A 26070-nucleotide genomic window follows, 5' to 3' on the forward strand; every position below is an offset into this window, starting at 1 on the left:
GTGCAATACGGTAAAACAGATGACAGCAAATCAGCAGCCTGCTTTACATCGCACCTGATTTTTATTCCCACTGTCTTCATTGGATGGGTGTGTACAGGTTCAGATCAAGAAGAGGCCTGCAGGATATATTAACACTAAACTGACAGATCAGTGATTGAGGCTACAAGAATTTTATGGTGTAGCAAATGGAAAAATCTTTTCTACAGGCTGTGTGTTCTTCCTTGCACTGCACTAGGTCCCTGCGATCCTCCAGAGATGGAGAGGGTGCAGAAAACTTAAGCCCAAATTTCACTAAATGAGAAGGAGAAGCTGGGGAAGGAAATTTTTTCAGCATTCAAGAAAATCTGAAGTGGAGGGGCCGGTGGGGTGGGGAATCTTCCTCTGCAATCCCACCCGAAATTGGGCAGAAGTGCAATGGAGAATATCAAGAAATGAGTGTAATAGAGCCTCGTACCCCATCATTCCAACCAGGATTTCTATATAGAGTCAGTGAAGGCCCAGGAGGTGACACACAAGGTCCAGAGATCCCCAATGGAGATAAAAAGGAAGCTTGTACCAGCTGCTTCTCCTTCCAGTTGGTTTTACAGACTTACCTGTCAAAGGCATTGCCTTTCACATTTTACAGCCAACAAACTGCTTTTTCTTTTAAAATGTATTCATTAACCTGGATTTTGCATTCATAATAATAACTGGGGGAAGGGGCTATCAACACTAACCAATATTGTGGAATAATTTAGACACAAAGTTCTGCCACCCACACACACAAATTAAAATGCAGAAATTCAAAATGTTGCTGTCAGAAATACCCAATCTTCCACAAAGTGCACTGTAACAGTCCTCCTAGATAAATTGATAATTAAAAGAGATGCAATGGTGTGAATTTAGGGTTCTTTTCCACTGGTTCTCCACTGAAGACACCAGAGAAAGTTAGGGCCGGTGCATTCAGGAGTAAATGAATTTTTAACAATGAGATAATTGCCTGCTCTCTTTCCCAATCTTTATTCTAGTTTCTATAGCAGTGCTTTCCAAGCTAGTTTCCAATGTGGTGCCATTTTAACATTTGAAAATTAACGAGACCCCAGACACCAGCAAAAACAAACCAACAATAAAGCAGCATAGTAACATTCAATGCATAATTAAAATTTGCATATTACAGACGAAAATTTAACAATACGTTAAAAACACATTTTTATATTTATATAAAGTACTTGGTAAAATGTTACTTTATGTACTCACACAACTTTCAGCCAGCTCTCCATATTCCCTGGAGACAGAAGACTCAGTGAAGCCCCCCTCCCCTCCAAACGCACAATTATAATCACCCTTCTCCGCCCACCACACACACACAATCTTCCCAACCCTTCCAACAGAGGGTGCTGGTGAGAAGTGACTGAAGCATTCTGGGAGAAGTCATCGCAGCCACCGCGACTCAGGAGGGAATTGAGGAGGACCCACTGTCAAAGAACGTTACATTGCTGTAGTGTTTCCATCCCTCCCTCCTCCTCAAACCTAAAAAAGAGAGGAAGAGGCAATGCCTTTAGGAGTGCACCAGACCTGCCTTCTGAAAGTGGATTTTGAAGTAAAAGCAGCTGATTGGTGAGTAAATCCTGGGAGCAGACTCAGAGGGAGGAGCACCGGAGCGGTGAGTATAAATCTAGTTTACCTCGGGGATTCGCGGCCTTGTCTCTAGGGAGCAGACTCGGAGGGAGGAGCACCGGAGCGGTGACCGCGGGGCACAGAGTAACTGAAGCCAAAACTGAAAAAAGTGACATCACAGGAAAGCTGTGACCTGATTGGTTGGTAGGAAATCTGCACCAAATTTGAAAAAAAACTGCAAAGCTAATTAATTAATTATCTAAGTAGAGATGGCTGGGCAGGTGATGTACTGTAGCTGTATGAAGTGGGAGCTGGCAGATCCCATTGTGAGCCGCAGTGACCACATCTGCAGCAAGTGTTGGTTGCTGGAGGAACTCCGGCTCAGAATTGATGAGCTGGAGTCTGAGCTGCGGCACATCCGGGAGGGGGAGAGTTACCTGGACGCTTTGTATCAGGAGGCGGTCACACCCGGTAGATTAAGTACCTCAAGTCCGGTCAGTGGTCAGGGACAGCAGGGTGTGACTGCAAGTGAGGCAGGTAGAGGGATCCTGTGTTCAGGAACAGAGGAGCCTCAGCTCTTGATCTTGTCCAACAGGTACGAGGTACTTGCTCCCTGTGTGGATGAGGAAGAGGGCTGTAGGGAGGATGAGCCAGCTGACCACGGCACCGTGGCACAGGAGGCCATTCAAGAGGGGGGAGCAAAAAGACAAGTGATAGTTGTAGGGGATTCTATAATTAGGGGAATTGATAGCATCCTTTGTAAGGAGGATCGAGAGTCCCGCATGGTATGTTGCCTGCCCGGTGCCAGGGTGAGGGACATCTCTGACCAGCTTGAAAGGATATTGGAGAGGGAGGGGGAGGATCCAGTTTTTGTGGTCCACGTCGGGACAAATAACATAGATAAGACTAGGAAAGAGGATCTGTTTGGGGATTATCAGGAACTAGGAACTAAATTAAAGAACAGGTCCTCAAGGGTTATAATCTCCGGATTACTACCCGAGCCATGTGGGACGCGAGAATAAGGGAAGTAAACACGTGACTAAAGGAGTGGTGCGGGAAAGAGGGGTTCCATTTCGTGGGGCACTGGCATCAGTATTGGAACAGGAGGGATCTGTACCGTTGGGACGGTCTCCACCTGAACCGATCTGGGACCAATGTTCTAGCGAAAAGGGTAAATAGGGTGGTCAACAGGACTTTAAACTAGAAAGTGGGGGGGGGGGGGGGGGGGGTGGGGGAGAGAAGGGTAAAAGTCCAAGATGTATGACTAATGGGAAACAAAGCAGCAGGTTAGCGTGTGGGGGGGTGGGGGGGGGGGGGGTGGGGGAGAGAAGGGTAAAAGTCCAAGATGTATGACTAATGGGAAACAAAGCAGCAGGTTAGCGTGTGGGGGGGTGGATTCAACTTCATGGAAAATTATGAAAAAACTGAAAGAAGAGCCCAGGAGAGGCTATTAAAGTCTCCAGAACACAAAATAGGACAGAGTGTTTGGAAAGGGCTAGGAATCTAACTTCAAGCACATCAGATAAAGGGACGACAATGAGATAGGGGACGGGAAATACAGGACTGAAGGTGTTGGATCTGAATGCACGCAGTATACGAAATAAGGTAAATGAGCTTGTGGCGCAGATTGAAATTGGCAGGTATGATGTGGTGGGCATTACGGAGACATGGCTGCAAGGGGATCAGGACTGGGAGCTAAATATCCAAGGATATACATCCTATCGAAAAGATAGGCAGGTTGGCAGAGGGGGTGGGGTTGCTTTGTTAGTAAGAAATGAAATTAAATCGATAGCAAGAAATGATGTAGGGTCAGATGATGTAGAATCTGTGTGGGTAGAGTTGTGGAACCGCAAAGGTAAAAAAACCATAATGGGAGTCATGTACAGGCCTCCGAACAGTAGTCAGGATGTGTGGCACAGGATACACCAGGAGATAGAAAAGGCGTGTAAGAAAGGCAAGGTTACAGTAATCACGGGGAATTTCAATATGCAGGTAGACTGTGAAAATCAGGCTGGTAGTGGATCCCAAGAAAAGGAATTTGTGGAATGTCTACGAGATGGCTTTTTGGAGCAGCTTGTGGTGGAGCCCACTAGGGAACAGGCAATTCTAGATTTAGTGATGTGTAATGAGGCAGATTTGATAAGGCAGATTTGATAAGGGAGATTAAGGTGAAGGAACCCTTAGGAGGAAGTGACCATAATATGATAGAATATACCATGCAATTTGAGAGGAAAAAGCTGGAATCAGATGTAACGGTATTACAGTTGAATAAAGGCAACTACAGAGGCATGAGGGAGGAACTGGCCAGAATTGACTGGGAGATGAGCCTAGCAGGAAAGACAGTGGAACAGCAATGGCAGGAGTTTCTGGGAGTAATTTGGGAGACACAGCAAAAATTCATCCCTAGGAAGAAGAAGCATACTAAAGGGAGGACGAGGCAACCATGGCTGATAAGGGAAGTCAGGGACAACATAAAAGATAAAGAGAAAGCATACAATGTGACAAAGAGCAGTGGGAAACCAGGGGTTGGGAAGCCTACAAAGACCAACAGAAAAAAGAAATAAGGAGGGAGAAGATTAAATATGAGGGTAAACTAGCCAGTAATATAAAAGAAGATTGCAAGAATTATTTTAGATATATAAAGGGTAAGAGAGAGGCAAAAGTGGACATTGGGCTGCTGGAAAATGACGCTGGAGAAGTAGTGGTGCGGAATAAAGAAATGGCGGAGGAAGTGAATAGGTACTTTGCGTCAGTCTTCACAGTGGAAGACACAAGTGACATCCCCAAAGTTCAAGAGAGTCGGGGGGCAGAGGTGAGTATGGTGGCCATTACCAAGGAGAAGGTGCTAGGAAAACTAAAAGGATAAATCACCTGGGCCAGATGGATTACACCCCAGAGTTCTGAAGGTGATAGCTGAAGAGATAGTGGTGATCTTTCAGGAATCACTGGAGTCAGGGAGGGTCCCAGAGGACTGGAAAATCACTAATGTAACCCCCCTGTTTAAGAAGGAAGTGATGCAAAAGATGGGAAATTACAGGCCGATTAGTCTGACCTCGGTCGTTGGTAAGATTTTCGAGTCCATTATTAAGGATGAGATTTCAGAATACTTGGAAGTGCATGGCAAAATAGGGCAAACTCAGCATGGTTTCATCAAGGGGAGCTCATGCATGACAAATCTGTTAGAATTCTTTGAGGAGGTAATGAGTAGGTTAGACAAAGGAGAGCCAATGGATGTTATCTACTTGGACTTTCAGAAGGCCTTTGACAAGGTGCCGCACAGGAGGCTGCTCAGTAAGACAAGAGTCCATGGTGTTAGAGGCAAGGTACTAGCATGGATAGAAGATTGGCTGTCTGGCAGGAGGCAGAGAGTGGGGATAAAGGGGTCCTCCTAAGGATGGCGGCCGGTGACTAGTGGAGTTCCGCAGGGGTCAGTGTTGGAACCACAGCTTTTCACTTTATACATTAATGATCTAGATGAAGGAACTGAGGGCAAGCTGGCTAAGTTTGCAGATGATACAAAGATAGGTGGAGGGACAGGTAGTATTGAGGAGGCGGGGAGGCTGCAGAAGGATTTGGACAGGTTAGGAGAATGGGCAAAGAAGGGCAGATGGAATACAACATGGGGAAGTGTGAGGTCATGCACTTTGGTAGGAAGAATAGAGGCATAGACTATTTTCTAAATGGGGAGAGAATTCAGAAATCTGGAATGCAAAGGGACTTGGGAGTCCTAGTCCAGGATTCTCTTAAGGTTAACTTGCAGGGTGACGCGGTAGTTAGGAAGGCAAATGCAATGTTGGCATTTATTTCGAGAGGACTAGAATATAAAAGCAGGGATGTGCTGCTGAGGCTTTATAAGGCTCTGGTCAGACCACATTTAGAATATTGTGAGCAATTTTGGGCCCCGTATGTCAGGAAGGATTTTCTGGCCCTGGAGAGGGTCCAGAGGAGGTTCACGAGAATGATCCCAGGAATAAAAGGCTTAACATATGAGGAACGTTTGAGGACTCTGGGTCCACACTCGATGGAGTTTAGAAGGATGAGGGGGGATCTGATTGAAACTTACAGAATACTGAAAGGACTGGATAGAGTGGACGTGGGGAAGATGTTTCCATTAGGAGAGACTAGGACCCGAGGGCACAGCCTCAGAGTAAAGGGAAGAGCTTTTAGAACAGAGATGTGGAGAAACTTCTTTAGCCAGAAAGTGGTGAATCTGTGGAGGCCAGGTCATTGAGTGTATTTAAGACCGAGATAGATAAGTTCTTGATTGGTAAGGGGATCAAAGGTTACGGAGAGAAAGCGGGAGAATGGGGTTGAGAAACTTATCAGCCATGATTGAATGGCGGAGCAGACTCGATGGGCCGAAAGGCCTAATTTCTGCTCCTATGTCTTATGGTCTTCCCCTACATACACAGGCTCAGCAGCCCCTCTTCCCAACCTCCCTCACACACAAACAAACAAGTCCCTCTTCCCAACAACCCTCTTCCTGCTCGCTTACTTAGCAATCCACCTTCCCAATCTCTTCTACCCCAAAGAAACACACACACATGGACACAGGCACACAAACATACACCAGTCCCTCTTCCCCTGCCCCAGTATCTACAAAGCAGAGTCTCTATCCTAGGGTTAACAGCCTGTACAACAGGCAGACATGAGCGGGAACATGGAAAAGTTTGAAGTCACTCACCTTCCCGGCTCAGCTGCACGACCTCCTGGTTTTCCCGCATTCTGGACACAGTCTCTGCTGCCCTCTATCTGTGTCAAGTCGGTGCACAAACATCCCAGGCCTGCTCAGTACTTGCCACTAAAAGTTATTTCTGAAGTTAAAGGGCACCTTGGGCTCACCATCCGGCCCGTGGCATTTGGCGGAATTGTCCCATCAGTGCCTCCAGACTGGGCAGTCTCCTCTCCACACTTGCCATTGCTGCTTGGAGGAGGGGCTGCTCGCAACCCCATCGGGAGGGAGGTAAGGTTAGGAACCCCTGTTCTACAAAATGATTTAAATCTAATATATTTCCTAGTTTAGACTCTGCCTGGCTCGATGAGGATTCTTCAATCTTATTTGGTTGAAGTGTCTTGCTATTTCTTGCTCTGCTCATAAGCATCACAGATTCTCTATAGAGAGTGTCATGCCATAATACAGAAAGTTTCTGCTCCGAAACCTGAGAGAACTTTGTGAGCAGCTTTCAGCACAGTGAATGGCAAGCTCTGTTCCTTCACCAACTGACTACAAAATAACATTTACAAGATAATGTTGCTTTGCAGATAAATACTGAAGCTAAATTGTCCAAAATCCAGCAAACATCAATCAAATATAGGACCAGATAACCTGTTTGGTGATATTCTTTTTGGAATAATTGTTAATAAGGATGCTTGGAGAATGTAGTTGCTCTTTTCGCAATAGTCTCATAGGATATTGTGTGTACACCTAATTTACCAAGCCTCAATTTAACATCTCAGCCAAAAGACAGCACACCTGACAATGTAGCATTCTGTCAGCACCATGCTTAAGTATTACACAAGATTATGTAATTGTATCCTGGAGTGGAGTTTGAGTCATGAATTTCTGATTAGAAGTGACAGTACAGCCAATTTGCCAAATGTACCCCCATGGCAAGTACAATGTGACAGGTGTAACATAAATTCTGAGGTAGATATGTTTTAAACCTAACACATTAGTTTCTTCTTCAGCTGCAAGAAAAAAGTTTCCATAACTATTTAGATTGACGGTATGAATCACAAAATACAAGTGCAGCATAAAAACATTACTCACCTTCTTCTTTTTGAAGATTATTTTCAATATTGGCAACACAAGAGGCACAAGTCATACCAGTAACCTGTAGGAAACACTTTGCTGTTGTGGCTGGTGCTTCATTATTTTGGTCATCTGGGTTGGACTTGGGAGGTAGAAACTCAACGATATGATCACTAGAAGGGAATACTTTTTTCTTCCTTACAGCAAGTACTTCTTCTTTGGTATGTGTGGAATGCCTCGAGGGCTCATTTGAAATGACTGAAGTAGACATGCTACCAACATCTATATTCCGAGGGAAATAAATGCCGAAGATCAAAGACAGTCCGTATCTTGCTTTCTCTCAAAATCTTTTATGACAAGAAACAATTTATATGAATTTTCAGGAACAAGAAAATGCCACAGAATTTTGGTAAATTAATCTTAAAGAGAATTTATCCCTGCTTTCTAGGCAGGGGCAAAGTGGTTTAGCATAAAAGTGTGCAATCCCATTTTCCACTCCATTACTGCTAATCTCTGATTTTGACAGCACTAGTTTTGGTAGAGGACCCAATGGATGCCTGTCGGGCTCATGCAGGAGTCTTACCCATAATTTCTAATCAGGATCCTAGGACAATAGGACTCCACTGTATTTTAACCAGCACCTGAGTGGGGAGACCACCATGGTTTCCACGAGTCTGGAACAGGTTCATTGCCAGTAGGAAGGATGAAGAGGCCCTCAAGGTAACTGAAAAACTTTCCTTTATCGGATCAAGAAGAGGGAGCATGACTCCAGGCTTCACAAGGAAAATTCTCCACACCCTTATTCTGAACTTCATCTTTCCCTCCCATAAGTCCTCTCAAAGACTCCTTCCAGCCAGAAACCAGCTGAGGACTGCCTGTTCCACTTACCAGATCGGTAGTCGGTTTATAAACTTGCATAAGTTCATTATTTATCCTGTAACAGATCAGAGCTCTTTACAAAAGCTATTTCACCACCCCGCTTGGGTGTAACAAGGTCTACTTTCAGGGAGCAATATCCTGCAGCCCAAGGACCCCTGAAGAACGTCTGGCCCAATATTAAATCAGGTCTTTTATCAGGCATCCAGAGTAGCTGCCTAGGATGAGCATTTGGCCCTTTCCATAGGCCAGTGAGGGGCCCAATTAACTGGAATGCCCAGATGTCAGGCCTACTCCAACCAACTGGGTTAGCCTTGAAAAGCTCAGTATCTCCCCTCATAGGAGTATCCAACTAGTGAGTGTCTATGGGAGGTCTCTTTTGGAAGGCTTCATTATCTTCCCCCTTCTAGTGGATGACTAGGGTGGGTGGTTCTAGGAATGGGGTGATGGGTCTGTGAGGGGAGAAGGATTTATGAGCAGGGTGGGTGGTGGGGGAGTATGTGATTGAGATGGTTCTGTTAGCTCAGGGAGAGGGTGCTGAGAGCCAGTAGCTGGGGGAGCTGTGATGATTAGCAGGCCGAGTGTAAAGGACCATAAGCATAGGAGGGATGGTGGTGAGCTTCGCGTGTTGTTAGAGCTGCACTCATCCAAGCAAGTGGGGAGTGTTCCATCACACTCCTGACTTGTGCCTTGCAGAAAGTTGACAGGTTTTGGGAAGTTAGGGAGATGAGTTACTCGCCACAGAATGTCCAAGTCTCTGACCTGCTCGTTATTACAGTATTTCTGTGGCTGATCCAGTTAAGTTTCTGGTCAATGGTAATCCCCAAGATGTTGATGGTAGGGTATTCAGTGGTCATAGTGCTGTTGAATGTCAAGGAGAGATGGTTAGATTCTCTCATGTTGAATTTGGTGATTACTTGGCACTTAAGTGGTAAATGACATTTATGCCATACATCAGCCCAAGTCTGAATGTTGTCCAGGTCTTGCTGTATGTGCGCACAAATTACTTCATTATCTGAGGAATTTCAAATGAATCTGAACATTCATCATTGAACATTTCCACTTCAGGAAGCTGCTGAAGATGGTTCGGCTTAGGACACTACCCTCAGGAACTCCTGCAGTGATGTCCCAGAACTGATGTCATTAACCTTCAACAAACACAACCATTTATCTTTGTTAGAAGTGATTCTGATGAAGGGTCAACCTGAAACGTTAACTCTGTTTCTCTCCACAGATATTGCCTGAGAGAGTATTTCCAGCATTTTTGGTTATTTCAAATTCCAGCATCTGCAGTATTTTCCTTTTGCATTTTCTTTTGTGCTGTTATGACTCCAACCAGTGGAAAGTTTTCTCCTTGATTCCCACTGACTTCAGTTTTGCTACAGCTCCTTGATGCCACACTGCGTCAAGTGCCACTTTGATATCAAGAGAAGTCACTCTCACCTCACTTCTTGAATTCAGTTATTTTGGCTGTAATGAAGTCTGGAGCCAAGAAGCCCTGGTGGAACCCAAACTAAACATCAAGGAGCAAGTGCTACTTGATCGCTTTGTTGACAACACCCTCTCTCACTTTACTGATGATTGAGAGTAGACTGATGTGGGTGTAATTGACCAGATTAGGTTTGCCCTACTTTTTGTGGACAGGATATGCCTGGGCAATTCCCACCTTTGTCAGGTAGATACCAGTAGGAATATTGGGACAACTTGGCTGTGCAGCTAGTTCTGCAGCACTACAGATTGGGCCCAAACCAATGCTGCATCCAGTGCACTCAGCTGTCTCTTCATATAGCATGTAACATTTGTGTCACACAGGTGCCAGGCAATGACCATCTCCAACAAGAGGGAATCTAACCATCGCTCCCCCCCCCCCCTCCTCCCTTGACATTCAATGGCAATTCCATCACTGAATCCCCCACTATCAACATCCTGGGGGTTACCATTGGCCAGAAACTGAAATGGACTAGCCATAATAATACGGTGCCTACAAGAGCAGGACAGAGGCTAGGAATCCTGTTGCAGGTAGCTCAGCTACTGACTTGCCAAAGCCTGTCCACCATCTGCAAGGCACTAGTCAGAAGCGTGATGGAATACGCTCCACTTGCCTGGATGAGTGCAGCTCCAACACTCAAGAAGCTCAACACCATCCAGGACAAAACAGCCCACTTGATTGGCACCCCATCCACAAACATTCACTTCTTCCACCATTGACACACAGTGGCAGGAGCAGCCTGCTCCAACCATCTACAAAATACACTGCAGCAGCTCACCAAGGCCCCTTAGACAGCACCTTCCAGACCCACGACCGCTACCATCTAGAAGGACAGGGCTGCAGACACATGGGAACACCACCAGCTGGAAGTTCCCCTCCAAGCCACTGACCATCCTGACTTGGAAATATATCGCTGTTCCTTCACTGTCGCTGGGTCAAAATCCTGGAAAACCCTCCCTAACAGCACTCTGGGTGTACCTACACCACATGGATTGCAGTGGTTTAAGGCGGCAGCTCACCACCACATTCTCAAGGGCAATTGGGGCTGGGCAATAAATGCTGGCCTAGCCAGTGACGCCTTCATCCCACGAATGAATAAACAAAATTACAGGGAACTGATTAAATTGGCTGAAGACTGGCATTTGTGATGCGAGGCACCTGACAGGAGGCAAGCAATATTCCACTTGGCACTTCTGGCTGAAGATGGTTGCAAACTTTTCCGTTGTATTGTTCACACTGACATGCTGGGCTCCTCCATCATTGAGTTATGAGTCACTTAGCTCTGTCCACAGATTACTGCTTTCAATGGTCAGCGTACATGTATACCTGCATTGCCCAGATTGGCACCTCATTTTTAGATATGCCTGATGCTGCTCCTGCCACACTCTCATACACTTATTGAATTAGGCTTGATGGTATTGATAGAATGAGGGGTGAGTTACAGTTTATGATAATGTACAACTTTGTTGCTACTGATATGGGGGAGAATCAGTGAGATAGGGAAGTTCATGGGGGGGGGGGGGGGGGGGGTTGCAGATCAGTGACTGGGGAGTGGGTGGTAAACAAATGGGGAGGGAGGCAAAGAGCAGTGTGGGGGAGGGTCTGTGTGCGAAGAGCGGGGTGTAGGGAGTGGGGGCCCAGGGAGAGGGGGAGCTCAGTGAGTGCGAGGTGGGGCGGGGGGGGGGGCGACTGAGGGCCCAGTGAGTGGGTGGGATTAACGCGTACATCTCCCTCGCTGACTCTCAGTCTCTCTCCCTCTCCCCCCACTGTCCTACGTTCTATGTTTGCACGAACCCGGTTCTCCCAATCCTTCCTTCTGCGCCATGCTGCCGACTCTCCGGAATTTTCTCACCCGCTCAAATACAAACTTCAGAACCACTAGCTAAACGTCATCACGTAGCGATCCAGGCACAGAGCAACGTTCAACCCGGTGGGCGGTTCTTCTGGTGTCTGCGCGTGCGCCCGGCTCCTGCCCGCTCTACACATGCGTGAAATCCCGGTCCCGTGGGCATTAGCTCACGCGGAATGCACGAGATCGGGTCACGCGCGCGCCATTCTGATCCGGATGCGCACGCGTAGAAATGCTGTGTTAAAAAAACCCGCCTTCTGGGAACCCGTTCGCGACTGAGGCGGAATTTGAGCGAGAAATGGCTGCGCCCCATATCACCCTTCCGTTTCCAAAAATGTATATACATTTTTTCAAGTTCTAGTCATGAGAATAAGGGAGAGGAGGCGCCTTAGTGGTAATGGCACTGGACAAGAGGCCCAGGGTAGTGCTCTGGGGGACAGAGGTTCAAATCCCACCAGGGCAGCTGGTGGTATTTAAATTCAATTTAAAATTCTGGAATTGAAATGGTGACCACACAACCATTGTCTCAAAAACTCAAATGGTTCACATTTGAAAGAAACCTGCCATCCTTACCTGGTCTGGTCTGCATGTGACTCCAGAACCACAGCAATGTGGTTGACTCTTAAACGCCCTCTGAAATGCCACTCAGTTGTATCAAACCGCTACTTGCAGGCCCACCAAGGGTGGCGGCACAGTGGTATACAGTTGGGAAGGAGTTGTCCTGGGAGTCCTCAACATTGACTCCTGACTCCGTGAAGTCTCATCATCTCAGGTCAAACATGGGCAAAGAAAACGCCTGCTGATTACCACCTACCGCCCTCCCTCAGCTGCTGAATCAGTACTCCTCCATGAACACCAATCAGAAGAAGCACTGAGGGTGGCTAGGGCACAGAATGTACTCTGGGTGGGGGGCTTCAGTGGCCATCACCAGGAGTGGCTCAGCAGCACCACTACTGACCGAGCTGGCTAAGTCCTAAAGGACATAGCTACTAGACTGGCTCTGCGGAAGGTGGGAGGGAGCCAACAAGAGGGAAAATCCTACTTGATCTTGTCCTCACCAATCTACCTGTCGCAGACGCATCTGTCCATGAGAATATTGGTAAGTGTGACCACCACACAGACCTTGTGGAGACAAAGTTCCATCTTGGAAACCATAAATCTGTTGGCACTACAACTGTGCTAAATAGGATAGATTTTGAACCACCTAGTAAATCAAAACTGTGCAACCATGAGGCGCTGTGGGCAGGCCATCAACAACAGCAGAATTATATATAACCACAATCTGTAACCTCATGGCCCGGCATATCCTCCACTCTACCAATACCATCAAGGTGGGGGATCAATCCCGGTTCAATAAAGAGTGCAGGAGGGCATGCCAGGAGCAGCATCAGGCATACCTAAAAATGAGGTGTCAACCTGGTGAAGCTACAACACAGGACTGCTGGCATGCTAAAGAGCAGAAGCAGCAAGTGATGGACAGAGCAAGATGATCCAACAACCAATGGATCGGATCAAAGCCCTGCTGTCCTGCCATACCCAGTCATCAATGATGGTGGACAATTAAACAACGAAAAGGAGGGAGAGGCTCCACAAATATCCCCATACTCAATGATGGGGGAGCCCAGAACATCAGTGCAAAAGGCAAGGCTGAATTATTTGCAACCATCTTCAGCCAAAAGTGCCAGTTGGATGATCCATCTCAGCCTCCTCCTGTGGTCTCCAGCATTACAGATGCCAGTCATCAGCCAATTTGATGCACTCCACATTATATCAAGAAATGGCTGAAGGCACTGAATATAGGCCCTGACAACATTCCGCCAACAGTATGGAAGACTTGTGCTCCAGAACTTGCTGCGCCCCTAGCCAAGCTGTTCTAGTAAAGCCACAACACTGACATCTGCATGGCAACATGCAAAATTGTCCAGGTATGCCCTGTTCACAAAAAGGAGAACAAATCCAACCTGGCCAGTTACAGCCACATCAGTCCACTCTTGATCATCAACAAAGTGATGGAAGGTGTCGTTTACAGTGCTATCAAGTGGCACTTACGCAGCAATAACCTGCTCACTGACATTCAGTTTGGGTTCCACCAGGGTCACTCAGCTCTTGACCTCATTACAGCCTTACACAAAGGAAGATAGCTATGGTTGTTGGGGGTCAAACTTCTCAGCCCTGGGACATCGCTGCAGGAGTTCCTCAGGGTGGTGTCCGAGGCCCAACCATCTTCAGCTGCTTCATCAATGATCTTCCTTCCATCATAAGATCAGAAGTCGGAATGTTTGCAAATGATTGCACAATGTTCAGCACTATTCGAGACTCCACAGATGCTGAAGCAATCCGTGTCTATTTACAGCAAGACATGCACAATATTCAGGCTTGGGCTGATAAGTGGCAAGTAACATCTGTGCCACACAAGTGCCAGGCAATTAATATCTCCAAGAGAGTATTTAACCATTTTACCTTGACGTTCAATGGCAGTACCATCACCGAATCCCCCACTATCAACATCCTGGGGGTTACCATTGACCAGAAACTGAACTGGACTAGCCATGTAAATACTGTGGCTATGAAAGCAGGTCAGAAGCTGGAAATTCTGCAGAGAGTAGCTCACCTCAGGACTCCCAAAAGCCTGTCCACAATCCACAACGCACAAGTCAGGAGTGTGGTGGAATACTCTCCACCTGCCTGGATGAGTGCAGCTCCAACAACACAAGAAACTCAACACCATCCAGGTTAAAGCAGCCAGCTTGATTGGCACCCCATCCATCACCTTAAACAATGACTCCCCCCAACACCGACGCACAATGGCAGCAGTGTCTCCCATCTACAAGATGCACTGTAGCAACTCAACAAGGCTCCTTCGACAGCACCTTCCAAACCTGTGACTTCCATCACCTAGAAGGACAAGTTAGCAGGTGCATGGGAACACCATTACCTGCAAGTTCCTCTTCAAGTCACACAGCATCCTGGAACTATATTGCCATTCCTTCACTGTTGCTGGGTCAAAATTCTGGAACTCCCTTCCTAACAGCACTGTGGGTGCGCCTACACCACATGGATCGCATCGCTTCAATAAGGCAATTCACCACCATCTTCTCAAGAGCAACTAGGGATAGAGATAAATGCTGGCCTAGCCAACGATGCCCACATCCCATGAAAGAATAAAATAAAATAAAGCTGTAGAATGCAGGAAGATATCAACAGACTGGTCAAGTGCATAGAGAAAAGTGTCAACTGGTATTCAATCCGGAGAAGTGTGAAGTGAGCTATTTGGGGAGGACAAACAATGCAAGAAAATGCAGAATTTATGATAGATACTTAAAAGTGTAGAACATGATCTCATTGAATGGTGGAGTAGACTCGATGGGCTAAATGGCCTACTTCTGCTCCTACGTTTTATGGTCTTAACCTCAGATTGCATGCCCACAGATCCCTGAAAGTAGGAGGACAGGTAGATAAGGTAGCCAAGAAAACATATGGGATACTTCCCTTTATTAGTCAAGGCCCAGAGAACAAGTGCAGGGAGGTTATGCTAGAACTATATGAAACACGAGTTCGACCGCAGTTAAAGCACTGTGTACAGTTGGGAAGATTTAATTGAGATGTACAACATTGAGGGATCTACAATGGATAGGAAGGACCTGTTAGCAGAAAGGTCAATAGCTAGGGGGCACAGATCTAAAGTAGGAGGACTAGAGGGGAGTTGTGATTTTTTCACTCAAAAGTTGGTGGGAGTCTGCAATTCACTGCCAGAAAGTGTGGCAGAGGTGGAAACCCTCATTGCATTTAGAATACAACACTTTGATATGCACTTCAGGTGCTGTAAACCACAGGGCTACAGACCAAGATCTCGAAGGTCGTACTAGACTGGATAGCTCTCTTTTTAGACTACACAGTCACAATGGCCCAAATTACCTCTTCCTGTAAATCTTTCTGTTTATAACACCGAATGTGAATATTGTTCAAAATGTTGAGGAAAAAAAGTGTTATTCCCCTACCAGATAAAGAGGCAACAAATCCCATCTCATCTATCGTAGCTCTCAATTCCTCAGAGTTTGTCAGTGCTGGGTCAAAGTGGATCATCCCCTTCTCTTTGGCCAGTGATACTTTGATGTATTTTACACCTTTCATTTGGGAAATCATGCCCTCTATAGACTGTACACAAGAATAACATGTCATTCCTCTGATGTTAATTACTGCAATGCTGGTTGTCGTTTGAGAGTGCATTTCATTATCATAGTTTGGTTGATGTAGTAAGGGTGTAACTGGAATTGATGATGAAGTCACATTTTTCATTTCCATATCAGTTGGAAGATAAACTTTAAAGTTCCCTGGTGGTAGAGCTTCAATTTCCAATTTTAATGATGCTGGATTAGTCAAGATTGAATCATACTTCACAACAACCTTTTTGTTCTCCAAAGACACCATGATGCTCTGTACACCTGGGAGCTCTTTGATATTTCCTTCAATATTAGCAACACAAGATTTGCAATGCATTCCCTCTACGTGGAGAGCCACTGCCATGAATTTGCTTGTCATTTTGTTGTTGGACGTCAAGGTTTTATTTTTAATTCTATCCTGAGAATCAGTAGATTTGATCACACCCAGTTTCAGAGAAGCTGGTCTGCTCTTGATCGTGGCTTGAAAACCCAAATCATTAATTCGGTTTTTGAGCTCTTCTGGCTGAATCACACGAGGCTGGTATACAACAATTGCTTCCTGTTTGTTAAGGGAGACCTTAACTCTGTTTACACCTTGTAATTTGCCAATTTTGCCTTCAATTTTGCTAACGCATGAGCGACATGTCATGCCTTCCACTTTCATCTTCACCATAACTTCAACTGGTAAAGGAATCACCCTCTCAAGCGAAGATCCATTTTGATTAGTGAGAGATGCTTCGAAGCCCATGTCATCAATCGCCTCACATATCTGCTGACTGCTGATTATTGTAGGTATATACTTTACCAATGCATTATTATATTTGAGAGATACCTTAGTGCTAACAATACCTTTCTCTTTAGAAATCTGGCCCTCTATTGACTGCACACATGATTGGCAAGTCATGCCCACAATATTGATATGTGCAGTGCTGATAGCAACTGGTAGAGGGAATAGTTCACTCAGGCTGGCTTCAAATCCAACATTATTAATGCCACACCGCAAGGATTCAGGATTTCGGTCTGCAGGACTGTAGACAAGAGTACCATTGTGTTTCTCCAAAGGCACCTGAAAACAATAAAATGATTCTAGGTTATTTTTAAAAATCTTAAAATAGGAGCTTGAATGAATTTTCTTTTTTAACTTGGAGAAGTGGGTGGCAAACCATCTGGCTTTGGTGGGAGGAATAGACCACAGGAGATTTTAACTCCTGAAGCTCTTTAGCGATCCCGACATTCCGAAGCTGGTGGAAATGACATTACTGCTGCTGAGCAGGAGTCAAAATCTGTGGGAGATCAGGCCATGGTCGGGCATTTATTGTCAGGGACCATTTTAATGTAAGAAATAGGGGTGTATGTGGGGAGTGGACAGGGGGGGGTGATTTCAGGCTAGGTAGAATAATAGGGACGGAGGATGAAAAAGAACAAACTGCTGGCACGCCATTTCCTCAGGGGTTGGTTAGGGGTGGGGAGGGGAATTTTAAAATACTCCTTTTAAAGTTGTGATTGATAAGTTTTTAAATAAATAAATCCTATAAAACTGACTTAAGTGATTCTATTGTCATGAGAACTGTACCAGTACCATATTTCTATATAACATCTTAAATATGCAACATGACTTTAAACCTAAATGTACACAAAGGTTTCATACCAGAATAGCCCATCCATTAATAGTTGTTCATCAGATATATATCTGAACAAATCACACAGCACTTTTGTATTTGAACTGATTCCTCTTTCAAACAGACTGCCTGGCAGCCTTAATTTGTTGCAATGTTGCACCATTTAAGGGGAGGAAATGATTTGTGTGAGTGCACACATACCATGATAGAATTAAAAAAAGCAAATATTAAAGTAAATCTGGGTACAAAATTGCTTCACATTTGTCATAAGGGGTCAAAGTATGAGCAAGGCCTACAAGTGTTTAACTGTAAATTAAGAGTATTAATATTGTGTAGTAGAGTACTAATTTCAAAGTTAATCTCAAAACATAGACATGAAACAAGAAATACTTAGTCCCTCAGGTAAGGTCATACACACTAATTAAGGCATTTATTATCTACGTTCATAACCTCTGACTCTTCAAAATCAAACAATTTTCCAACTCCTTTTTAAAAGTATAAATTATGTTGGACTAACTATTTTTGAAAGATGTCTACTGATCTGGTATTTGTGTGTGCATGCACACAATAACTTATTCTGCTTCTGTGGTCTGATAGCTCTAGTTGACTGATCACTGACAACATACATGTACCAAGGAGAATTTGGTTTCCTTTGTGCTAACAAAGAATGAAATAATTTATTTAACATTTTTCATGACCTCAGAACATCCCAAAGTATGCCACAGCTAACAAATTACTTCCTTTGAAGTGTAGTCACTGTTTTGCATGTAAACGTGACAGCTTATTTGTGCTCAACATGGTCCTTCAAACAGTAAACTGATGTTGACGGAGAGATAAATGTTGGTCCTGAAAGAAACTCCCCTGCTCTTCTTTGATTACTGCCATGTCCACCTGAACAGGCAGACAGGGCCTCTATTTAACATCTCATCTGAAAGACAGCACCTCTAACAATGCAACATTTCCTCAGCACAGCACTGGATTGTCAGCCTCGATTGTGTCTCAAATCCTAGAGTGGGACTTGAACACATGAACTGCTGATTCAGTGCTACCAAATTGACACTCAAAGCTAAGGCTAGTAGGACAACAATAGGTACATTCTGGTTTATCTAATTATCGGTGTACATGGAATCCAATAGAATAATTCCTTCGTGTTGACAGTTTTGTTACTGCTAGGTTGTGATACATAAAAAACTTAGTGCTAAAGATAAACAGCACAAAGCGGGTGTGCTTTCAACCTGGAAGTACAGATATTTTTGAAAATAAATTACTGTTTTTCCTGCACACTCATCTCATGATCCAATTCACACCAGATCACAAATTTATATTTTTACTCATTCATGGGATGTGAGCGTCACTGGCTATGCCAGCATTTATTTCCCATCTCTAGTTGCCCTTGAGAAGGTGGTGGTGAGCTGCCTTCTTGAACCACTGCTGTCCATGTGGTGTAGGTACACCCACTTTGCTGTTAGGGAAAGAGTTCCAGGATTTTGACCCAGCGAAGGAGAAGGAGCGGCAATGTATTTCCAGGTCAGGAAGAAGTGTGGCATGGAGGGGAACCTCCAGCTGGTGGTGTTCCCATGTATCTGCTGCCTTTGTCCTTCTAGATGGTAGTGGTCATGGGTTTGGAAGGTGCGGTCAATGGAGCCTTGCTGAGTTCCTGCAGTGCGTCTTGTGGATGTTACACAGTGCTGCCACTGTTCGTCAGTGGTGGAGGGAGTGAATGTTTGTGGATGGGTTGCCAATCAAGGGGGCTGCTTTGTCCCAGATGGTATCGAGCTTCTTGAGTGTTGTTGGAGCTGCACTCATCCAGGTAAGTGGGGAGTGTTCCACCACATTCCTGATTTGTGCCTTGTAGATGGTGGACAGGTTTTGGGGACTCAGGAGGCGAGTTACTCGCCACAGGATTCCTAGCCTCTGACCTACTCTTGTAGCCACAGTATTTATATTGCTAGTCTAGTTCAGTTTTTGGACAATGGTAACCCTCAGGATGTTGATAGTGGGGAGATCAGTGATGGTAATGCATTGAATGTTATGGGGCAGTGGTTAGATTCTCTCTTGTTGGAGATGGTCATTGCCTGGCATTTGTGTGGCACGAATGTTACTTGCCACATATTGTCCAGCTCTTGCTGCATTTAGACAGGGATTGCTTCAGTATCTGAGGAGTCGCGAATGGTGCTGAACATTAGCGAACATCCCCACATCTGACCTTCTGATGGAAGGAAGGTGATTATTGAAGCAGCTGAAGATGGTTGGGCCCAGGACACTACCCTGAGGAACTCCTGCAGTGATGTCCTGAAACTGAGATGATTGACCTCCAACATCACAACCATCTTCCTTTGTGCTAGGTATGACTCCAACCAGCGGAGAGTTTTCCCCCTTGATCCCCATACACTCCAGTTTTGCTAGGGCTCCTTGATGCTACACTCGGTCAAATGCTGCCTTGATGTCAAGGGCAGTCATTCTCACCTCACCTCTGGAGTTCAGTTCTTTGACCAAGTTTGAACCAAGGCTGTAATGAGGTCAGGGGTTGAGTGATTCTGGCAGAACCTGAACTGAGTGTCAGCGAGCAGGTTATTTCTAAGCAAGTGCCACTTCATAGCACTGTTGGCGACCCCTTCCATCACTTTAGTGATGAGTGAGAGTAGACTGATGGGGCGGTAAATGGCCAAGTTGGATTTGTCCCGCTTTTTATGAACAGGACATATCTGGGCAATTTTCCACATTGCCGGGTAGAGCACAAGTCTTCAGTACTATTGCCAGAATATTGTCAGGGCGCATAGCCTTTGCAGTATCCAGTGCCTTCAGCCATTTCTTGATATCACGTGGAGTGAATCAAATTGTGATGCTGGGGACCTCTGGAGGAGGTCAAGATGGATCATCCACTTGGCACTTCTCGCTGAAGATTAGTGCAAATGTTTCAGCCTTATCTTCACACTGACATGCTGGGCTCCTCCACCATTGAGGATGGGGATATTTGTGGAGCCTCCTCCTCCACAGAGTTGTCTAATTCTCCACCACCATTCACTACTGCATGTGGCAGAACTGCACAGCTTTAGTCAGGTCCATTGGTTGTGGGATTGTTTGGCTCTGTCTATTGCATGCTGCATACTTTGTTTGGCATGCAAGTGGTCCCGAGTTGTAGCTTCAACAGGTTGATACCTCATGTTTGGGTATGCATGGTGCTGTTCCTGGCATGCCCACGTTCACTCTTCATTGAACCAGGATTGATCCCCTGGCTTTGTGGTAATGGCAGAATGGGGGATATGGCGGGCCACAAGGTTGCAGATTGTGATCGAGTACAATCCAGCTGCTGCTGATGGCCCACAGTGCCTCATGGATACCCAGTCTTGAGTTGCTAGATCTGTTCAAAATCTATCCCATTTAGCACGGTGCTAGTGCCATACAACACAATACAGGATATCCTCACCATCTAGACAGGACTTCATCTCCACAACAACTGTGCAGAAGTCACTCCTACTGGTGCTGTCATGGATAGATGCATCTGCGGCAGGCAGATTGATGAGGATGAGGTCAAGTATGGTTTTATTCTTGTTGGTCCCCTCACTGCCTGCCGCATACCCAGTCTAGCAGCTTTAACCTTTAGGACTCAGCCAGCTCGGTCAGTTATGGTGCTACCAAGCCACTCTTGGTGATGGACATTGAAATCCCCCACCCAGAGTACATTCTGTACCCTTGCCACCCTCAGTGCTTCCTCCACGTGCTGTTCAACATGGAGGGGTACTGATTCATCAGCTGGTGGGTGGTGGGGGATGGTGGGGTAGGTGGTAATCGGCAGGAGGTTTTCTTGCCCGTGTTTGACCTGATGCCATGGGACTGCGTGTAGTCCACAGTCGATGCTGAGGACTCCCAGGGCAACTCCCTCCTGGCTGTATACCACTGTGCTGCCACCTCAGGGATGGTGGTGGTGGTGTCTGGGACATTATCTGTAAGGTATGATTTCATGTGTATGCCTATGTCAGGCTGTTGCTTGTCTAGTCTGTGAGACAGCTCTCCCAATTTTGGCACAAGCCGCCAAGCTCGTAAGGAGGCCTTTGCAGGGTCTTCAGGGCTGAGTTTGCCACCGTCATTTCCGGTGCCTAGGTCTATTTTTTTTATTATTCATTCAGGGGATGTGGGTGTCGCTGGCTAGGCCAGCATTTATTGCCTATCCCTAATTGCCCTTGGGAAGGTGGTGGTGAGATGCCTTCTTGAACTGCTGCAGTCTATGTGGTGTAGGTACATCCACAGTGCTGTTAGGAAGGGAGTTCCAGGATTTTGACTCAGCAACAGTGAAGGAATGGCAATATATTTCCAAGTCAGGATGATGGTTGACTTGGAGGGGAACTTCCAGGTGGTGGTGTTCCCATCTATCTGCTGCCCTTGTCCTTCTAGAAGGTAGTGGTCATGGGTTTGGAAAATGCTGTCAAAGGAGCCTTGGTGAATTTCTGCAGTGCATCTTGTAGGTGGTACACACTGCTGCTACCGTGCGTCAGTGGTGGAGGGAGTGAATGTTTGTGGATGTGGTGCCAATCAAGCGGGCTGCTTTGCCCCAGACAGTGTCAAGCTTCTTGAGTGTTGTGGGATGCCGAGTGGTCCATCCAATTTCATTCCTTACAGACTTAATGGCGTTTTGATACAACTGAGTGGTTTGCGAGGCTATTTCAGAGGGCATTTAAGAGCCAACCACATTGCTGTGGGTCTGGAGTCACGTGTAGGCCAGACCAGGTAAGGAAGGTTGATTTCCTTCCCTAAAGGACATTAGTGAACCAGGTGGATTTTTATAACAATCAACAATGGTTTCATGGTCACTAGACTTTTCATTCCAGATTTTTATTGAATTCAAAATCCACCATCTGCCCTGGTGGGATTCGAACCTGGCTTCCCAGAGCATTACCCTCGGTCTCGAGAGTACTTGTCCAGTGACAATACCATATTGCCACCACCTCCCCAAATTTATTTAAATGAATGACCTCTCATCCCCTTGTGAGATCTGATCCATGCAACATTGATGCAAAATGCCTTCTTAGCTCACTGCCACTGCATCTCTATTATAAAATCAGCTCTATGATTTCTTCCGTTGTCTATATAAAATGTATATTTGGTAAACAGTGACTATGATAAACTAGAATTGAGACAATGTCTGTAACCACAAAGGGTACTTTAGTGATTATATGACTGGTCTAGTAACATAGCATCTAGTAAACAGGAATTCAGATCTTCCCATCGCAGTTTGAGAATTTGAATTCAGTTAAACAAAACCTAGGAATAAAAAAACAATTCTGCTGTCAGCAAAAGTGAAATGAAAAGCTGTCAGATTGTTGTAAAAAGCCAACTAGTTCAGTCATGTCCTTTAGGGAAAGGAACCTACTGTCCTTACCTAGTCTGACCTACATACGGCTCCACTCTCCCATTGATATGGTTGACTCTTAACTGCCCTCTCAAGTGGCCTAACAAGCCAGTCAAACTATTATACTGCAGTGATTCAAGATGACCAAGCACCTCCGCAGGGAGATTCACTTTGGGCAATAAATACCCAATGCTCACGTCAGTGAATGAAAAAACAACAAATTCACAACTGTTTACTTTTTAACTATTATTACAATACAGCAGGTGGTATTTGCCAGGCTGACCAAATCCACAAGGGAAACTTGGCCATGTTATCACAATGATTTTGCAATTTGTATTTATTATGAGAAGGCTTGTGCACTGAAATCAGGAGTAATGAGTTCACTACTATCGCTAGAGATTTTAAAGATTAAATTAAAACATTTAATAAGAAAACAAACACACACACAAGGTTACAGTTACACAGTTATAACAGTTTCCAAAATTTCTACTTAAAGGCGGTGTGTAGTTGGGAATCCGGTTAAGACAACAGTCCAAATAGATTTCAAATTTATAAAGTCATCCAGCAATTTTACCATAAGCACCCACTGGACAATGGACTTCCAAAAGCTTTTAACACAATTTTGGTTACTGGAACAGCAAACTTCTGCAAGGTGGCTGGAGACTTTTTCCCTCCAAGTCTGTTTCACACAGTCGCCTTTCGAGATTTCACGTGGGCACACACCACACATCCTTCCATCCTTCTTTAAATATATTTCTCCCCTTTTGATTTGTAAATCCCATTGTTTCAACTTGTCTTTAGAAGTCACTTTTCCCAGAATATAAAAATCTTTCATGTCATCATTATGGCCAGCACTTTTGGGAAAAATCAGCATAATAACTTTGCCTTATTTATCTTGCCAATTGTAGACAGTTTACAAGTCCCTTTGAAAATCAAACACGTCTCCACTTATCTAAAAATGCAAATTTAATTCACACGACCTCTGTTGAGACTTCACCTTAGCTCTACTCATTTCCATTTCAAACGCCTGTTTTACACCTCGCTTCTTTGATAATTTAAACCTTACAGTCTAACTGTCTCTAGTTTAATTAAATTACACACACGCACAAGCCTGCTGTAAAATAGCCAACAATATGCGGTAAAATCTGAAAGTTTCTTGACACTATGATAATGAAAGCCACTAACAACAGTTCTCAAATGGTTAAACTAGACTGATGAGAAAATCAGAATTGTAATTCCTTATACTTTGTTGTGCATATAATTAGGAATAATTAGAATGCACTGATTCTCAGATAATGGCAGATCCCCTGGGGTTTGTGCCTTTGATTTACATCCAGGAGCTGAGCTATAATTTCTCTTGTGATTTGTCATTCAGATCTATTAAATGCTTCTAAAATTACTCTAACAATATGCATTCACCTATACTATTCTACAAAAGTCAATTAAGCTGTAATGTATTTTGTTCAAGCTTCATGTCCCAGGAGGTCAGGACTGTTGGTTTATGGTGACTTTAATGAGTCAAATTCCAATTAGATTACATTGCACTGGCAGGTTATCATTTTAGGGATTGCTTTCTGTGATCCTGTTCATTTGTAATAAGAACCACTGCAAAAGTCAAGTTTTGTTTTTATTATTAGAGTACAAGATTTTCAACAAAATTTTCAGGATCAGTTTCCACACTTCCATTTTTAGTGAAAATCACAACAGTATTGCTGCTGACGGTGAAAAAAACAAAGTTCTCCTTTAAAAAACACTAGAGATATGCCTCAGTTCCTATTGGTTACATACTTCACCTTATACAGGGCCCATATTACTAAGTGTGCTTTGCTAATGTTAGAGTTAATTCACACAATTGGTCTGCCTGATTCCAGCTCCACAAAGTGGGAGCATGTTCCATTCCATGCAGCATGTAAGAAAAATGCTTTGGTGGCCTGATAGTGAGTTAACAAACATTTCTAGACTAATTTCAGACTGAAAGGACACAGATTTGAACATACAATGGGGCAGATCTTGACTTTGTGTGTTAGTATAAAATGTGTAATAATGAGTGTCTCATGTTTTTCACTTCTATTTGTTTCAGCAGCCAAGGAGCAGATGCAGGATGGGGTTTAAAGTTTGTGGGGAGAATCAGAGATGGCATAGGGACTGGGTTGAAAATTGTAGGGGTTGGAGATAGTGCAGGGCAGGGTACAGATCTAAGTTTGCTGGCCCTGGAGCAAACACTTTTGTTCCTCTTGACCCACAAGCGGTGTTGTAAATGCACCTACCTTATGGATCCAACCCTTCTTGCCTCCTTTTACCTGGCTGGATTCCTGAATCCCCAAGAAACCTGGCAACATTAGTTAAAAATAAAAATATTTTAAAATGGTGGCACACTGCCTCTGAAAGATTGCAGTGATCAACCTGCCTCCCAAGAGCAGAACGGTCCTTCGACCTGCCCCCATTAAAACTGGGCATGTATGGGTTGGAGCTAAGCTGGGGTCAAGTTTGAAATTTAAAACATTTTTACTGAACTATGGTGGATAAAATTATCCCAACACCTCCTTACAGGAAACCTAGCTGAACAGCATCATTGGCAACTGTCACATTCCTTCCTTTTAGATCTGGTGCTTGACAACTCCAACAGGTTAATGTGACACATGATTTGAGCATCAAGCCTGCACCAACCCTATTCTATGTGACTGTGACAAGGTAAACTATCCTCCCTTGTCTTTCTCAACCCGCATGCAGCCTTTGTCACAGTTGATCATCTTTTTCCAACACCTCTCAGCTGTTGTCCAGCCGGGTGGGAGTGTGTGCATCTGGTTCCATGCTTATCTATTTAACTGGAGCCAGAGTATCACTTGTAATGGCTTCTCTTCCTGCCCAGGCACTTTTACTTATGATATCCTCCAAGGATCTTTCCTTGGCATTTCCTATTTCTCAAATACATGCTGTCCCTTGGCAACATCATCAAAAAGCACAGCATTAGTTTTCATCGCACCCAAATCTCCATCACCACCACCTCTCTCGATTCCTCCACTGTTGCTAAATAATATGAGATCACCCCCTACACCTCAACCCCCTCCCACAGCACCTTCCCATGCAACTGCAGAAGGTGCAACACCTGCCCCTGCACTTACCCCCTCCTCACTGTCCAAGGGCCCAAACACTCCTTTCAAGTGAAGCAGCACTTCACTTGCACTTCCTTCAATTTAGCCTACTGCATTCGCTGCTCCCAATGCGGTCTCCTCTACATTGGAGAGACCAAACGCAGACTGGGTGACCGCTTTGCGGAACACCTTCGGTCTGTCCGCAAGCATGACCCAGACCTCCCTGTTGCTTGCCATTTCAACACACCACCCTGCTCTCATGCCCAAATGTCTGTCCTTGGCCTGCTGCA

At 45.0% G+C, this 26070-nt stretch overlaps 1 protein-coding gene across 1 annotated transcript in view; it reads right to left on the bottom strand.

Annotated features, from left to right (window-relative positions):
• Positions 1–26070, bottom strand: part of atp7b (ATPase copper transporting beta) — a 104887-nt gene that overhangs the window by 63261 nt on the left and 15556 nt on the right. The window contains exons 2-3 of the mRNA XM_078545238.1: positions 15561–16788; positions 7367–7630 (exon numbers count right to left, since the gene is read on the bottom strand). Of these exons, the coding sequence (XP_078401364.1) occupies positions 7367–7630; positions 15561–16788 (1492 nt within the window). The remainder of the gene's footprint in view (positions 1–7366; positions 7631–15560; positions 16789–26070) is intronic.

This window comes from Cetorhinus maximus, chromosome 7, assembly GCF_964194155.1.
Source record: "Cetorhinus maximus chromosome 7, sCetMax3.hap1.1, whole genome shotgun sequence".
Taxonomy (NCBI): Eukaryota; Metazoa; Chordata; class Chondrichthyes; order Lamniformes; family Cetorhinidae; genus Cetorhinus; species Cetorhinus maximus.